Source organism: Mya arenaria, chromosome 6 (assembly GCF_026914265.1).
Source record: "Mya arenaria isolate MELC-2E11 chromosome 6, ASM2691426v1".
Classification (NCBI taxonomy): domain Eukaryota; kingdom Metazoa; phylum Mollusca; class Bivalvia; order Myida; family Myidae; genus Mya; species Mya arenaria.
This window is the reverse complement of record NC_069127.1, coordinates 59832899-59851895: the sequence shown is the minus strand read 5'-3', so window position 1 is coordinate 59851895 and position 18997 is coordinate 59832899. Positions and strand designations below refer to the sequence as shown.

Genomic DNA, 18997 nt, shown 5'->3' with positions numbered 1-18997 from the left:
ATGTTCGGTAAGTTGTATGGTTGTTTAGATATCGTAAAAGGGCCATCGTAAAACAAATAATGCCTCGACCGAGAATGACAGTTTTGGCACCGACATTTTCGTAATTCAAAAGACTACATGTATACACATATACAAGGTTTATTTGAATCGGACGAATTAAGGCAAAATAATGCCGACGAAGCGTGAATCATTATGCTGAGTGAATGGATTTAAATACTTCGTCTCTATCAAATACCGAACGTCATATTAAAACGTTTCATTTTTGGACCTTCGTTTTTAATGTTATAAAGGATTAAAATTAATTTTCTGTATGAAGAACCATTGACATTACACTTAGTTAGATTTTGTCTCTGTGATGTTTAAATACCCAGTATTACGGTTTCTTCCATCCATGTTTATATTTGTTTTCTGACAAAGAATGACAATTGTTTCTTGAGATTATTTCAAATTCTAGTCTTGGACTTGTTGCTTCTTGTCATGTAATAGTGCTGTTGTTGTTCTGTTAAACTAATAAATACATAAATATGGTTATAAGCTTGTGTCCAGTTTCCTTTAAGCCATATTTGATGGTGTTGTATTGGCAGACAATATTTCATCATTTTTCAAACGCTATACTATTTCATTCCAAAGGTTTGAATAAAAAAAAAAAAAAAAAAAAAAAAAAAACACCTACCTACCGACCCTGTTTTTTTTTAGGCATGTGACCAGAAACAAGACATTTTTTTTTTTGGCCTAAAGAATAATACCATAATCTAAAATCTGATTAATTTGAGTGTATGTCAATGTTGGTCTGGTTGTTGCGTCTTTTTCAGTCAAAAAAGGGGCTTTTTTCAACAATTAATAACAATAAGAGTTATGGCCTTGTTACTCATGTGCTTATTTTCACTTGCAAATTGACGTTACACCAAAGCTATGACAACATTGAACTTTTTCTCTACGACAAGATAATTTTAATAAATTGTTCCTCAAGATATTACTTCTTTTCAATTCCAACAACCTACTCTTCTATCTAAGTTTTAAGTTTTTTCGTTACCATAATGAAAGTCTGGTCCAAACTATAAAATTATTCGGATAATTATGAAAGAAGGCGCTCATAAATAAACTTTACAGCTGCATTGTATATAGATCACTATCTCTGTTTAGAAATAACTTTCTCTTCAGATCAAGAAGTGGATCCATCACAAGTCTCTCGAGCGCCACAGTGAACAATTTTACAACCTTGCCTCGGCTGTTTTTGGCAGAAGCGCCTCAAAACTTAAAAAAGGAAAAATAAATAAAGCCATAACATATTCTCTTTTTAGAAACAACTTTCTTGCAGAACCTAGTAAAGGATCAACCTGGAGTTTTTCATGCATCACATTGAAAAGACGCTCCTGGTGAACATATTGACCTCAAAACAAAACTCTTAAAATAAGTCTCTACATACTATCCCTCTGTTTATAAACCACCTACCCTCTGGATCAAGAAGAGGATCCACCCCGAGGTTTTCGTGCGCCACATTGAAAGCATGCTCCAACTTTTCTTCCGCTGTTTTTGAAAGAAGGGCCTCATAGTTAAACAACTCTGGCCTGAAAAAAAAAGAAAAAGAAAAAAAATTAAAGAAGGGCCTCATAGTTGAACAACTTGGGCCTGACAAAAAGAAAAAAAACAAATATTAAAGAACAGCCTCTTAGTTAACTCTGGCCTGAAAAAAAGGGATAAGAAAATATTAAGTGTTATCTACCAATATGTGTTAAATTGCATTACTGAACTTGCAGGCATAGCAGGCTGCATCATATTTCAGCTGTATTATCCAGCATAATTACATTATCAGGCTAGTACCTAGACCAATTTCAAAGTGCACGCACCAAACTAGGTTTTTGAAAAACGCAGACTTCTAATGGTGCATTTAGATGTAAATGTCGAGACGGAACATTGACATAAAATAATGATATGAAAAAGTCTGATATTTGGAAAGGTTTTGTTTTTTCTGTATATTAAGAAAAATAAAGCAAATTGCTGTGCAGGCTCGGTGTTTGTGCCTAGCAGAGGCTACATCTGCACAAAAATTGTGTGTATACAATCCATCAGCAGCCTATTGTATAAACCAGTGATAACCTGTCCACTGGTTATTTTTTGGCTAGTTTGCACATTCCAATGATTTGATTGTTTAGTATGAATCATTGGATAAATACTGATCGACCAATCAACATTTTGGTTAACTTTAAATTTTAATTTTTAACTTTTATTCATTCAAATAACGGCAAAAATCTGCACACAAGCAGAGAAAACTAAGGGAATATATATCACATGAAAGATGGAACTTCAAGATGGATTTAATACATCATATTTTCTAGAATAACTCTAGAATTATTAAAAAAATATTCTCAAATGTATTTCTAGAATATTCAAGAAACACTGTAAATGGCGGTTTATTTTAGAATCAAAGTTCTCAAATATTACTATTGAGCAAACCAAAGATTTAACCAGGTGCTTATTTTATATCATAAACTAGCACTATCAATTAATGCAAAGGTTTTTACGGGAGGGGGACTGACTTGTAAAACACACTTTGATAACATTTGTAAACAATTACGGAGGCTTGATTTACTAGCTTGTTTATTCATGCAATCGTTAACATTTTTAGTACCAAACAAGTATTTTCAAATCTCATTGTTTAAATGCATTATGTTTCCATGATGTAATAATGCTTTTCTTCAATAAAAAACAGAAATAAAAAGCGTTAAGTACCATCTAAATCCTTAAAGGCAATTCTTAAATACATCATTGCCAGAGTATTTATTACTTAAAACATTTTAACCACTTAATGAAAATGTGTATATCTTTTACAACCATCGAAACGTTTTAGAGCTCAATTTCATTAGTTAAGTAACACTGACAAATCTCGTCTGCTCAGTGACAGCAAAGCAATTCTGTTCTGTTTAAGTTCATTGATGCTTATGCATTGGGCACATTACGTTAATTCAACCTGGTTTTAAATATCTGTTTTGCATGTCAAACTGTAATTCTTCATTTTTTTCTACTGTACCGTTCAACAAGACCACTTACCATATCACTTTCCATTTACTGAACAAATATGGTTTATATGGAAATATCCCTCATGTTACATGGAATACGGCCAGTCTCATGAATTAGCTATTATTAAAGGCGCACAATATATTATTAAGTTGATGCCCAAATATTTTTTTTCATTTGAATGCATTTTCATGTTTAACTCATTAAACTTAAATGATTAAACCAAAAAAAAAGCAAATGATTTAAATACAGATTATAAAAAATATTAACCTTTTTTTTTAGTCATTTACAGTATGAGGCTATGAGGCCCTTCTTTAACTTTTTTCTTATTTTTCTTTTTGGGGCCACAAATTCCCCAGTCAAAAAAGCGCCGAAAGATCGAGGTACCTCAATCATATGCTTTTTTCTTGTGATCGTTAATATTCAAGTCAAATGAGGTAAACATGATAATGCATTAAAAAAAATAAAAAAAATGCATCAACCTTATTGTGTGCCTTTTTACCATCACTGATACAAATATCTGAGGCCCTAAAAGTTGAATTATACAGATGTTTTTTGTTGATTGATGGCCACAGCTTATTTTCAACAAGTAAATCTACTAATATATTTTATCAGGACCTTATGTGTGCCAATATTAAGATCATGGAACTATAATTATCTAACAATAAAAAAATATGCATACACTTTAATTAATTAAATATATAAGAAAAAGCACTTTGACGGATATTTCGCTTTTTAAGAGAAATAAACTTTTTTTCACAATGACAAAAAATGAAGACATAGGTTGAACATGTATGATATATATCACCTGAAGATAAAATTCAATATCTAAAACCATCCTTACAACAATACTTCACCTAATCTTAAAGTGGTCATATTTTAGTTATACGACTATACCCCCAGCAGAGCTATTGAAAAAGTGTCTTCATATGTTTTTTTGCAGACATTGCACGAGAATTTCGAGTAATCCCACTAGCCGATACATTGTCTTTAGAAAGGCCATGATAATAATCTCAATTTAATCTTTCGGGAAAATATTTCTATTTATAAATCTGCATTTATTTATTGATTAATGCATTTATTTGCTCCCTAATATACATATTACACTTATCGTCTATAAGTCGGATACAGTTACTCGTATTTTCTTCTAAAGTGACGTCTTACAGACGTATTAAGAAACCATTTCGCTAGGATGAACACCAATTTTATCCATGGCTTTGCCTTGGACATATCCACATTTACATTACACATGAAATTACAATTGTTTGTGTCTGAGCCTGCAAATCGTGGCAGAGTTCCTTTGAAGGCGCACAGTATGGGTTGATTCAAAAGAAATAATCTAATCTTAATTCATTATCATTTTTAACTCATCATTGATTTAATTGATAAAAAAGCATATCATTTAGGTACAGTTAAAAATATAAGCCTTTATAAATGTGTTTGGGTTTTTTAATTAACAAATTCCCCAGATAAATAATTGCCATAATAATGCTAATGTCTTTTAATATACATGTAACTAAATCATATGTCCTTTTTTGTTTTGATCATGTAAGAAAAGTGAGTTAAACAAGTCATGACAATGCATTCATAAAAAATTATATTTGGGCATCAATTTATAATGTCCACCTTAGAAACAGTACTTTGTCCAATCTATTGCCAGAATAATTGCCAAAAGTCTTTCCCCATCATGGTGTTTCTCTTCTGTTTGACAAATGAGAAACAATTATTGCCCAATCTTGGAATTCCACTCAATACATTCAACAGACTATTCCCATGTCAGACATTTCCAGACTTTTACGATTTGCGTTCAGTACATTTTACCCTTAACAGCAGACATATTAAAAAATTGAAAATGTATTTTGAAATTACAATCCTCAAAATTTGAAAATTTAAATAAGCCTCTGGAAACTTCATTCTCCAAATTTTGAAAGCAAAAAGGGATAATTCCTCCTTGACGCCTCTGGAAATCAAACTTGAATAGCTATATAATTGAGTATTAACAAGAGGGCTGTGGAGCCAATGCTAAATGTTAGACAAGAGGCATAACTCACCAATTATTAAAGTCACGTGTTAACTGCCTAAATTTCATACATAATGTGTATTGCCTTTGGTCAAATGTCTGTCACTAAGTTTCATATAAATATCTTGAAATTTTTAGTTTAATGGCCAAGGTTAAAGTTTCTGCACGCTTTGGTTGCCCTCCTAAAAGTAAATGACAAGGCTACAAAAATACCTTGACCTATTTTAAAAAAATTAAGAACAGATGAGCTAAAAACTTTTTCCAAAAATTAATCGTTGCAATCATTTAGAAAGGGCATCCTTTTCTGATTCAAAATCCCGTTAATTTGTAACTCATTCACTCAATCAAAAGTTATCTTTTTACTTACTTGTATTTATGAATAAGGGCATTAAAGGCGAGACCAGATCGCCAACTTGTCGTGAAATTCTTTACATCAACGTCAGCATACCTGAAAAATAAAAATCTATTAGTATATTTATTATGTAACATAAAGTTTTAGAATCCATTATCTTGATGAGAACAATTATAGAGCTATTAGCGAATTCTACTTTCAGCCTGATTTTGCAGCAAAATCGCTGGTTTGTAATAAAAGGACATCGGAACAATCACGGCTAAACTTAGGTGTGTTGAATGTAGCAACAGTTGGGATCAGCAGCTAACTTAAACAGATACGTTCCCTAGCAACTTACCCTTGAGTGGAGTGGCGACACCACACCAGTAATGTACGCTCTAGGTTCGTTTGGCTTAAATGGCTTATCAGCAGCTAACATAAACAGATACGTTCCCTAGTAACTTACCCTTGAGTGGAGTGGCGACACCACACCAGTAATGTACACTCTAGGTTCGTTTGGCTTAAATGGCTTATCAGCAGCTTAACTTAAACAGATACGTTCCCTAGTAACATACCCTTGAGTGGAGTGGCGACACCACACCAGTAATGTACGCTCTAGGTTGGTTTGGCTTAAATGGCTTATCAGCAGCTTAACTTAAACAGATACGCTCCAAAGTTACTTACCCTTGAGTGGAGTGGCGACACCACACCAGTAATGTACGCTCTAGGTTGGTTTGGCTTAAATGGCTTATCAGCAGCTTAACTTAAACAGATACGCTCCAAAGTTACTTACCCTTGAGTGGAGTGGCGACACCACACCAGTAATGTACGCTCCAGGTTTGTTTGGCGCAAATCGTCCATCAGGTCTTTCATAACATCCTTCACCTTAAAATATTCAAAGGGTAAGAATTAGCACATTTATCAAGAGAAAATGGCTTCATAGTTCTTAACAATACTACCAGTTTATTATTGAATGCTTAGATCAATTGATCCACAAAGTATTTTCAATCCAAAGGGATTTTGACAAACTTCGAATTGTTGTTGTCTAATTCATATCTATGTTTACAAACAAGTCTGAATTTAGTCTCAGACTTCGAAAAGACAAATTATTCTTCGTATTACAATCTTTTTACATAACTTGTTTAAATTTCACCCTAACCAAACCATTTATTTAATTTGTTGGCCTAAAAGCAATAATGAACCCGACAACTTGTAGTACATTACCCAACTAGTTTATATTTATAACAGTCAGCTGGTGCATTACAGACAAATGTTGACCTTAACAAGTCAAGAGTAAACAATGTGCAGGCCCATATTTAAGAATCACAGTAAATACATTCAAAAACATCTCCTGTCTGTGTATTAGATCAAGGACATCTGGGTAGATCTTTTCACAGGCAGGCTTTTCAGCTGGATTTTCCATCAGATATACTACTTAAGACTATTTCCAGATGGTTTGAATCACAATTTTCATTGTTTAGAACCCAACAATGAACTATCCAGGCAAATTAGTCATTGTGGTGAAAAGTTATAAAGCAGTATCTGTAAAAAGGACTATGATAAACATGTAATTATACAGTATATTTACATTAAATTTCCATAAATTTGCTTTCTTACTAGTATGAGAAATCAGTATTTCAAAAAGAAGATAAAAAGTAATCATACTTCAAGGCCTGAAGTGATACTGATAGTAATATCTTGACTTCATGTTGGGTAATATTCATAACAAACTCAACCTAAAACAGCAACGAAAATATGCCAAACTATGACATTTGATGTAAGCTCTTTGTATTCAAATTACATTCATATCCGGACAGGGTGAATATGAAAAAGAATAGATTTTTTACTTGCAGTTATTTAGGAAACAGACCTGATTTTTGTATGGAGATTTCAAAATGTTTTCCATATGTTAAGTGTATACTATTATTTTTACATTCTCAGAAGTTACAGAACTATGGGGCTGTTAAATCAAGAAGATGATGGGCTGTTTTGTACCTAAGAGGGATTTTCAATTATGGTCGTTAATAAACAATTAAGTCTGCAAACCAGCTCTTCTAAATGGTTAAATGTGAATCTGTCCAGTGATCTCATTGGTGGAGACATGGGCATGAACACTAAGTCTTGTCACTGTGGTACATCTCTCTTAGGTGACCTTGGTTCGATTCCCAGCCTGAGCGCATGTGAGTTTGATTTGTGGCGCCAAGGCCGAAAGTGGGTTTTCCCCAGGCACTCCAGTTTTCCCCACAACACCAGACCAAAAAAATGTTCTCATATTAAACCATGCCAACTTGTTTCACAATTGTTGCAAAATATATAAGTTTAAACTAAATCTCTCCTAGGAACAAAACCATTCCTCCAATAGCTGAGCCCCAATGTCCTAAGCTCTGTAGACATGTTTCTGCCTCAAACAAACATAAAAAAAGACATATAAGATTATATTGTCAGTGGTCGAACATAGCAAAAGCCCTGAAGTCTTACACTGGAAAAAAGCTTGCTCAAATTCTGGATTTTATATATAGTATCAGCAGGGCTTGTTGATTTTTCTTATGCCAAGTACTAGTGTCAGAATTTTGATATTTCTGAATAATTAGCAAAAGTCAAGATCACTAAATCAGGCAACAACGAAAAAGCTTAGAAACTCCAGGAAACAGCATATTGTTACCCACAAGTCACTTTATTGCTGTTTTACATTTTGTCGTCATTCATGTTACTTGTTCGACCCAATAACTGCCCATACACCTAATAGGACCACCGACAAATTACCGATCCCCGTCACTTTATATTAGGTTTGTTTTCAATTATCCCTCCTGAGCATCCCGATCTTGCGCCAACATTACACATATTTTTCCTCTAGTAAATGGGTATTTTACGCATCCGCGAATAATCTAACCAGAGTTATTATCTCAGAAAAAAATGTGCTATAGGTCTGGGGGGCGTTTCAATGAAGCATTAATGCCATTAAAGAAATGTGTCATAAGCTCTTGGTCGATTTTAGTGCAAGTTAAAGAAATGTGTCATAAGCTTTAAGTCGATTTTAGTGTAAGTTATAGAAACGTGTCAAAAGCTCTTAGTCAATTTTAGTGTACGTTATAAGAATGTGTCATAAGCTCTTAGTTGATTTGAGTGTAAGAATAATAGGAATGTGTCATAAGCTCTTAGTCGATTTTAGTGTAAGTTATAGGAATGTCTCAAAAGCTCTTAGTCGATTTCAATGTCAGTTATAGAAATGTGTCATAAGCTCTAAGTCCATTTTAGTGAAAGTTATAGCAATGTGTCATATTTTTGTTATTTTGCTACATATTTGTGTGTAAATTGAACTGGAGCAAGTACTAATACAGAACTCAAAGTTGAGAAAATCAAAACAATCTAAGTTTTGCCATTTGTGACAACTTGTTCAACAGATAACTGCACCTATTTTTTCAGAACATGCCAAAAAAGCAACTTAAAAAGATTAAACATTATGTCTTTGACAACTTCAAAACAGTGAAACTGGTAAATAAAATGAATGTTCCATTTGGTATTTCCTTGAACTTACACCAAGAATGGTGGATAATATGTAATTGTGAGGATTATCATTATAAATTTGAATTGTATTTGATTAAAATCGTTTTGCTTTTATGTCCCGTTCTTGAATGGGAAACTTATATTATTATTTTTATTGCATCATCACTGTTATTCTGCGCGGCTAAAATTAGTCACAATAAAATTAAAATTGGTGTGGCCTTACGCAATAATATTTATCATACCTGCCAATGTAGAATAATGGACCAAACAAGACCTAGCGTCAGTTTCTGGTTCCCGTCCACGATGTCATTGCTGCTAATGTTCACAAGCTTAATCTGCAAAGGAAATGAATAACTCATAAGAATAGCTATCAAATCAAAATGCACTTATGATAATATTAAGCTCAAATCATTTCATCTAAACAATTTAAACTTTCTGAAAAACAAGCTTGCATATATATTAAACTTTGATTTTGAAAAAGGCATGAAAAAAATTCTTATTCTTAAGCCTTGCATTTGAGTGCTGACGATATTGTATGTGCTGTGTTGTCATGGAAAACGTTCAATAACTAGTGAGTGGTATAAGTGAATAGCATTGTAATTTGACTACACCCATGATAGTTACTTACTAAATGATAGATTCTTTTATTCCTCCAATAAGTCTAAGTCTGCCCTTACTTATTGCAGTTTCAACAAATAGGTGAGATAATGTTCAGACAAAAACAAAGCAATAATGGTTCATTAGTACAAATTTCACAAAATTAGTACATCATAAAAGAATAACCTCTTATATTGTATGTCTATACTTAGTAAAATTAAAGATTAAGATAAATTACATCATAAAAGCTATGTTGGAAAGATAAATAATATATAATTTATGTTCATTTTTGTTTTAATAAACAATTGAATCTACAGATTGGCTAAAAAAAAAAAAAAAAAAATTCTCAGAGTTTGGCAGGAATGGCTATTTTGTTACTTAGCTAGCCAGTGCAGAAACGGCAGTAAATGACAAAATAGAAAGTTGGTGGTGTTTTCATCAGAAGAAGTCTAGATGATTAAACCCGACTATGTCTAGCCATAGCCATCCAATTTGCGGAGGCACATATGTATACGGTATTAAATAAATTAAATTTATAAATTATGTTTGTCGTGCAGTAACAATTTATTTATGTGATAGTTCTTCAAAGTGTGATTAACAGCATTTTGACAAATAATTTGTTCCTAATTTTTACATAAAATTATTGTGAACTTATAAGTAAAGAGTTAAAACCAGGTTTTTTCGTTTGTGTACTTAAAATGTTATAAAACAGACAGAAATCTGCTGGAGCATCAATTACCCCAGCATAAAAATGATACTTAATGTTTACAATAAAAATAGCAAGGGGTTATTTGACCTTCACATTTACCTACAACAGTTATTTCCATGTTATTTCATTTTTTAAGCTACAGCCAACATATTAAAGCTGCACCCTCACAGATTGAACATTTTGACACCTTTTTTATTTTTTGTCTTGGAACGAGCCAATTTTTGCGAAAATCCACAGAAATCAGTTTAATAATATACAACTGCTGACAAAAATTAGATCGCAAATTTTTATATTTAAGTTAAAAAATTGATGTTTTATGCATTTTCCTTAAACTGCTAGTAATGGTTTAAGCCATAAAACATTTATTTTCGAACAGAAATATGAAAATCTACGATCTGATCTTTTGTCAGCAATCTTATATCATTGGTTTGCAGATATTTACGCAAAAATTTGCTCTTTCCAAGACAAAAAATAACTCTTTCCAAGACAAAAAATAAAAAAAGTTTTAAAAATGGTAAATCTGTGAGAGTGCAGCTTTAAGCTTTTGCAAGATGATAACAATTCTGAAGACATTCGGCCAATGTTTCAGAACTTTGTTAAAGTTATAATGACTTAGGGACATTTGTTTCAGAACTTTGTTTATGTTAACAAGAACGTCAACTACTTTATAAAGAATTTTGGGATATATTTAGATAAAACAAGTACAGTTGAAGCATCTGTCTCCAAACTCATTAAAAAAACACTGCAAATTACAAATGTATTCATGACAAAACTAAAGTTACTCAAATTAACATTTTGAGTGGTGAATGCAAAAAAGTGCTATGTGACATTAAAAAAAGAAGAAGATAGAACCTTTTCCCTTCACCCCTCAAAATGTTTAATTAACTTTAGTTTTGTCAACAAGATGACGTTGTTTGTTATCCTTTAGGAAGTTCTAAACAAGCGACACACAATGTTTTGCCAACACATCAACTTTATTTCTTCGAAAGACATAATAAAAAAAATGACTAGTCAACAGATTTCATTCCGTTTTTGGAAGTCATAATACCAAACATATTCCAAATTGCCACGAATTATCGACAAATGTTAACCCATGATAGTTGAATGCAAATACAAAATTGCATCATATAATCTCAGATTTCACATTCCTGGCACATAATGGACATATATTTGCATTTATATGTCTGGATATACCAACATTAGTCTGCCTTTCAAACCATATGATAGCCCTACTGACGTTGAAATCGTGACGCACTTATCACCTAGATTTGAAAATATTATATACATATAACAAAACTTGACTTCTAACATCGGTATTTCGTTATCTATTTTTATTTTTGAAAATCTTGTCCCCAAGTAATTTAAACCTAATTTTCGACCTCTGAGTTATTGAATTGTTCTATATCACTCCTGATGGAAGTCATTATTTATATCAAATGTCTTCATATAGTTTTATTAGTAAAAATTTTCCTAAGATTTACTTAAACAAATACATATTAACAAAGAGATATAAGGTCTAAAAAAAAATATTGATTGTTTCAGGTAACCCGACCCTACCTTATAAAACTGCCAATTTGAAAAAAAACACACACACAAAAACACAGTCTTTCCACCATAAAAATAATTTTAATTTAATAAACTATAATTTCTGACAAAATAAATTCAGCTCCATATACAACAGCAATATATGAGTGACATTTGCAAGAGATATCAATATTTGCACAAAAATAATCTTGACAAAGTATATTTGAAAAAGAAAAAAAATCCCTACCTATGTACCCTACCTAGAGTAAATTCATAGGATGTTACCCTAAACAAACATTTTTTTTAAGGTTTAATAATAAAAGTGTTATCCTACAATCTCTTTCTGCAAAATATATGCACACAAAAAATAGGCTAAGCTCACTCAGCTTCCTCAGTATATTGCATGTTTCAGAATACTGTTTTCATATCATATTATGCACCAGTCAATTGTAACCACGGCCCCCCCAGGTCCAGGGAATAGCGGGGACTTTGACTTTCGGTCCAGACAACCCCAATTGACTGGTGCATAAGCAATGGGTTACTTAACCCTTTAGCGCATGTATACGAGATAGGCCGACATAGCTCATTACCAGATGTATACGCATTTGGCCGACCGTATCCATTACTGGATGTAAACGCATGGCCCGCATATTTCAATAGGGTCATTTCAATATTTCAATTTTGCATCTTTCTTTTTGTAAACAATATCCCGGATGTTTATAAAATTAAAGTTTAACCTTTTGTGTATTGATTTTCCCTTGAAAATATCGTCTGCTAAATTGAGAAGGTGTTTATACTCCCAATCGCAGGTGTGATATCCCATTGTGACGTAATTAGACCACGAGCTAAGTACTGTATGGAATTTCCCCCAAATTCATTGATGCGTAAATCATTAAATATATTACGTCAGTTCATTTTACCATTGAAATCAATTGAGATTATATTTACTTAAAGGTAATATTTTGTTTACAAACAAAAGAAACAATTAGTAAATGAGAAAATGATGGGTAAATTTTCTGTGAAGCTTATATAATGTCCATCATAGTTTTGGCTGTAAAATAGGTCATGTGCAAGCGTTTTGTTTGATCTAGATCTTTTTATTCATACCGGAAAATCATTTATCGGCTTTCTTTTTTTGTAAACAATTTTATGAGGGGGTAATAAAGTTAAACAGACACCTTGGACTGGATCTCTCAGCTGGATGACACCGGATATTCCTGACATATTTCTGTGTACTAATACACAAGAACATAAATTGTCCGCTTTTTAATCCAGATGGGTCTTTTTTATGATAGGGGTAATAAAAATTAGATCGATCCAAGCATTTTATTACCCTTTGATTTAATGCAATTATGACATTTCAAAGAAATGTTACAAATCCATCTTGAAAATACATTCACAGCTGAAATAAAATAATTTAATATTTCATCATTGACACCATTTATTAGATAATTTAATTATCTATAAAAAATGAATTCACATAAAAAATTTGGACTCAATTATTTGGAGTAACATTGATTTTAAGGTCATACTGCTGTATTCATTTTCTCATTTTCAAATATCCAGAAAAGTACCTATGCAGATAAGGACTGCTTATCAGTAAGATGGCTATTGACTGGGAGGTGTAATCTGGCCACTTGTCTATGTGCTAAAGGGTTAAATTACTTAAAGCTGCACTCTCACAGATTGAACGTTTTGACAACTTTTTTTTATTTTTTGTCTTGGAAAGAGACAATTTTTGTGAAAATCCATGGAAACAAATTAAATAAGACTGCTGACAAAAAATTAGATCGCAGATTTTTGTATTAAAGTTCAAAAATTGATGTTTTATGCATTTTTCTTTAACCGTTAGTAACGGTTTAGGCCATAAAACCATCATTTTCGAACAGAAATATGAAAATCTACGATCTTATTTTTTGTCAGCAATCTTATATCATGGTTTGCAGATATTTACGCAAAAATTTGCTCTTTCCAAGACAAAAAATAAAAAAAGTTGTGAAAATGGTAAATCTGTGAGAGTGCAGCTTTAAATTAGGTAAGTGACATGAGTTAGGAAATGACTTCAGACACTAATATATATACCCGGGCCCAGAACTTGATTCTTAGATAAAACTTGTTACGCCCAACCAGCAAAAATAATACATAAGATAATATGTAATGAAATAAATTTTATCTCCAATACATCAGATAATTTGAAATGAAATAAATTCTATTTCAGTCAGGTTGTGAGCGTTATATAATGAACCAAAAATATGTTGAATTAAAACAACTGGGAAAAAATCAATATGTAACCCTGTATTTATTTTCTTTGGAGATTTGCATGTAATGTGGTACTTTTTCACAGAATGCTCATCTTGTGCAGCTGGTGTTTTATCTTTATGGGGTGATACAAAAATGATGAGGACTTTTCTTGTATCTTTTGAACGACTGCTCTAGGTAATTCAAATTTTCTATGCTTGGTACTTCATAATGACAACCCGGCCTTGAAATATTCAAAATTTGAATGGAATTTTGGCCAACTAAAGTGGAGATATGATATTAAACTTCCTGCGGGCAAGCATTAGAAGGTCATTTTATGCAATATATTGTAAACAAATATTATATCACAAATCATATTTCATGAAACATAACCAGACAGTTTGAAATTTGTTTTATGCAAACAAGAAATGAATTGCATCAATAGTTTTGAAGATATATACATGGAAAATGCACATAAATTTAATATTGCCCCTCATTATGTTTAAATTTCTTTCATTTTAATGTTAATGATGAATAAAATGCTGCAGAAAAATTCTTGTTTCATAAAATATGATATAATTATATAAACTGGAGATATATATACATTTGAATGTAATGTCTGTTGTATGAAATTAAGAATTTCGTTGCCAGCATAATTAATATTTCATATAATCTAAGTATAAAATAATTTATTTATGTTTTTCTTTAATAAATGAACAAAATGCATTACACTGTTTCAAAATACCTGCAGGTACAAAATATACTTTAATATCATTTTTCGGATTTAAATACTTTCTTCATTTATTATTACATAATCTTTAAATTACATTAAAGATCTGATCAATTAGACATGATCTAATTATGTCATAATTAGCATAATTAATCTGTTAATATTCATTATACGAAACATCCACCCCTGACAAACCTATTGTATATACATGTATAGACAGATTGACGATTGACGTAACAATTCATACAATAATTGCCATCCAGTCACTGATTGGTTGATTCCACAATGAAATTAAGCCACTGACCAATAGTATACGACCAGGTAGTTGGCTAGTCCAAATAATTGTACGTCGACAGATTTTTTTAAAGATTTTTGATATATATGGCAAATCCTTCAAGTACAAATTGTTTTGTACAAAAAGTGGGTCGTTATTCCGATCGGGATTTCGGGTTGAAGCATATTGCATCTATAAAATATCATAAAACAAGAAATATTACCAGACAATGTTATTTTATATTAGTTCCGTACACTTTATCATCCATTTCAACCGTAAAATACTTCACTTAATACAATTTCAATATTTTTCAAACACCCCTGGTTTTTGCACAAACCCGTTCAGATGTTAGGGATTGGAAGAATCCCGTATAACACGTCTATTATTTTAGACTAACTAGTTGGCTACTTTGCATAAAAATACAAAAAAAAATCGAAAAAACAATATTCAATGTGTCTAGAATGGATACGGTTACACACAACTAATATCCTGGACAACAAAAATTAAATTCTTAAAGGCAAATCTAATTTAATTCTTCTTCTTTATCTTATTAGTTATAGTACCTTAAATCATTGTTATATGTACATTAGTTCAATCCGTATCATTATTGCATGATATATACATTTAAAAATTAATTAGCAACGTTGGGAGTGGGAATGGGGGCAAGGATACTAAATTTTACACACAATCCTTCACATCTATTAAGATAAATACGGTAGCTGAATATAATAATCACATGAGAAAAAAAATTGCACTAATGTTATGATACAGTTGGCCATAATAAATATTTTCACAACCTCACCTATGGAATTGAATAATTTGTTATTTAAACATGCTAACATCTTGTCCTCATCAATTCAACACAATACAGAGCCTCCTTTGTTTGCAAACTGCAGTGAATGAGATGTTTGATTATAAAGATGCCTGCTCTGTGATATGCAGGCCGTGTGAATAATGCATGAATTATGAGAGAGTTACGTTCATATAATATAATTATTGCAGTCTAATATTGCTGCCTTTACTTAATATATATTTTATTAATGATTTTATCTGAAGTTATAATTGCCGCTGCAGCTTTAAAAACAAGCATTATTTATATCTTAAATTGTAACACATAATAATTGATTGCTTATTAACGTTATAGTATTTAAAACAGTGTCAACATGTCAAATCAATACATAAAATAATACCCTTTACATCTTAAGTCAAATAATATGGGTTATTAAGAATGAACATCGAGAAGCTAACTTATATACATGCTAAAACTACATGCATAAAAACACAAAATGCACCCACTCCTTGATTTAATCTCCAGGCTTAATTCAACACTGTTCAATGAGTATATCCTTACAATAACACAGAATATTGCTCCACTACTGTAATCTCCGAAACTTAATCCATCTCAAACACGTTTAAACATTAATCTCCAAATATTTCCTCTCTGACACTGAACAAACTATATTTTTCACATAAATCCAATGCACTTTTGCCCCAGACATAATTTTCCACCGTTTTTGCACAGCATGAAACCAAAAATCATAACACAACCACTATCTCCTTTCTGAAGAGCTACTCAATACCCTGAAGAGCTTTAGTATCACAAGAGTTGGTCCCCTTGCTTCTAAAACGTCTATCTTCTGTTTTCTTCAGTGAATCACATTGTTGCGTTGTTTTGATGTCCAATTTTTGTTGAGGTCGTAGAAAATAATTGGTTTCTGCATCCCTGACTTCAGCGACAAATTTCACATTTTTCTAAAATTCACTTTTATGTATGCTTTTAAAGTTACCACTCTTCATGGATAACTGTTCAGACATTTAGAATCCATCAAATCCATTCAATTTGATTAATATAACATTTTCCTTCATTTTCTTTACTTCCTTGGTATATAAAACACATTCATTTATTTATTACAATTTATACAGTAATCGCGTTCAATTTTCCCAATTTTCTTATCCGCGTACAAATCAAAAACACAGAAATAAATCATTCAAACAAATGTCTTCTTAATCAGAAAAAAACAACATTTAATTTAAAGTTAACTAACTGTTAAATTGAAAATGAGTATTTCAACCATAAAAATTTATCATCAAATATTTTTATCACATTTTTTTGGTACACATTTATAGCACAATACTTACAATTTTCAGTTATAAACAAGCCATGAAAATATATTCACTTATCAACGTACAGTTGTAAGCTATAACCTTCGATCGTCCCAGTGTTTATATTTACACGGTTCATTTATTTAATGCTTTTTAGCGTCATTAACTAATCAATTACTAATGCGTACAATGTTAACAATACTGTCATTTCATGGGTTGACCTTGCGAAGAGTTTATCAATGAATTTCAGGGCCTATTTAAATACTTAACCATGTTTGTTACGAGTATGACCAAAATTTTGATTTATTCTGTCAACACAGCCCACGCTGTAGTAACATTTTAAAATACACGTACTAAAGTTCACTTTATTCAATACTTGTAATTGATGTTTTTGAATTTCCATTTAATTAAATATTGTATAACAAATGCATTTAAACATGCAGACGTTTTCAAAATTCATTTTAGTCCAGTCGAAACATCAATTATTCCCATTTTTATTTCATTAATATTACCTTGTTACAATAACATTTTCTTTAATAATTGTCATTCTCTTTTAAACATATGGTACTTAGATTAAAAACATGTGATTCACACTCATAATTGTTGTTGTTGTTACGGAGCAGACAAGTACATTGTTTTGTTAGTGTTTTGGTTGTTGTGTGTTGTTGTTGTGTTGTTGTTGTTGTTTTGTTGTTTTTTTTGGGGGGGGGGGCAAGCTGGGGGGAATACTGTTTAATGAACATTCTTTTTTTTTATTTAATTTACACCTGAGATGTATCGCAGAGAAAACCCTTCAAATCAGACATACATTATACTGCCGTTCCAAGACGTCCAATACTCGATTCACATTGTTGATATGGTGAACACGCATTCGACCCTTTTCTCGAACCTGCAAAATATCGAGAAACCATTAAGATACAATATTATACATATCATCAATTCTGATAAACCAGGCATGAAAAGAAATCATGAAATTCTTTGCCTTTGGCACAGTAATAAATATACTTAAAACTGCACTCTCACAAATTGACCGATTGAACTTTTTTCTCCTTTTTCTGTCTTAGAATCAGCTGGTTTTTGCATCAATGCTTTCAATTTAGTTACATAAGATAACTCACAAATTAACAGAACTCAATTGGTTGGATAACTGCCGAAAATCTTATTTTTCTTAAAGCGTTTGTTAAGCTTTTAGCCAGAAAACATCAATTTTCGAACGCAAATATAATAAACTGCAATCTGATCATTTATCAGCAGTCTTATATCACTGTTTTTCAGACATTTATTCAAAATTTGGCTCATTCCAAGACAACAAAAAAATGAATAGTTGTTTAAATCGTCAATCTGTGAGAGGGAATCTTAAAGATTTCACCATAAAACAAAGATACAATTATCTTGATAATTTATAGCTAGCAAAATTTAATGTTTTGTTTTAAACATGACATAAATCTTTCACCAGCTATCTTCATCTTGTTGATATTCCTTAAATTATATAGATATATCAGGGTACGTGTCAAAATTGGTTGGGTATAAAAGACTGCCCAGACCGCGGACCAGACCATTTAAACTGAAATATACAGAAATCTCCGTCCAGTCCGGAAATGAAAGACAGGTATAAAAGGCCAGTCTGAATTTTGTCTTGAAATATGAAAACATGTGTTGTGTTTTGAAGTGCAGTAATAAAGTGAATGAAATTTATAAACAATATGTTTTAACATTATGCATCAACTATATGTTGTATGTTTTATGTTTACTAATTATAAATGATTAAACATTGGTTTAAGTTAATGATAATTATTAACAAAACTTAAGAAATGAACAAAAAAGACAAATTCAAACCAGTATAACTATTTTTAATGTAGTGGTTCTGAGAAATATAGTAAAGTAATTTGCGCGAAAAATGTAATTGCTTATTGTTTAACTTGTACAACATTATCAAGAATTATGTTACGCAT

The 18997-nt window shown here is 31.5% G+C and overlaps 1 protein-coding gene across 8 annotated transcripts in view; it reads right to left on the bottom strand.

Annotated features, from left to right (window-relative positions):
• The window catches only part of LOC128238446 (dystrophin-like), a 198707-nt gene that overhangs the window by 153348 nt on the left and 26362 nt on the right, over positions 1–18997 (bottom strand). For 5 of the 8 annotated variants that reach the window (XM_052954371.1, XM_052954368.1, XM_052954370.1 and 2 more), the window contains 5 exons: positions 17854–17934; positions 9113–9205; positions 6160–6251; positions 5403–5483; positions 1453–1568 (listed from right to left, as the gene is read on the bottom strand). In XM_052954371.1, coding sequence (XP_052810331.1) covers positions 1453–1568; positions 5403–5483; positions 6160–6251; positions 9113–9205; positions 17854–17934 — 463 coding nt within the window. Of the gene's footprint in view, positions 1–1452; positions 1569–5402; positions 5484–5724; positions 5759–5941; positions 5966–6159; positions 6252–9112; positions 9206–16238; positions 16467–17853; positions 17935–18997 lie in introns of those variants that run through there. The other 3 variants (XM_052954373.1, XM_052954375.1, XM_052954374.1) reach the window with 3 other exon arrangements.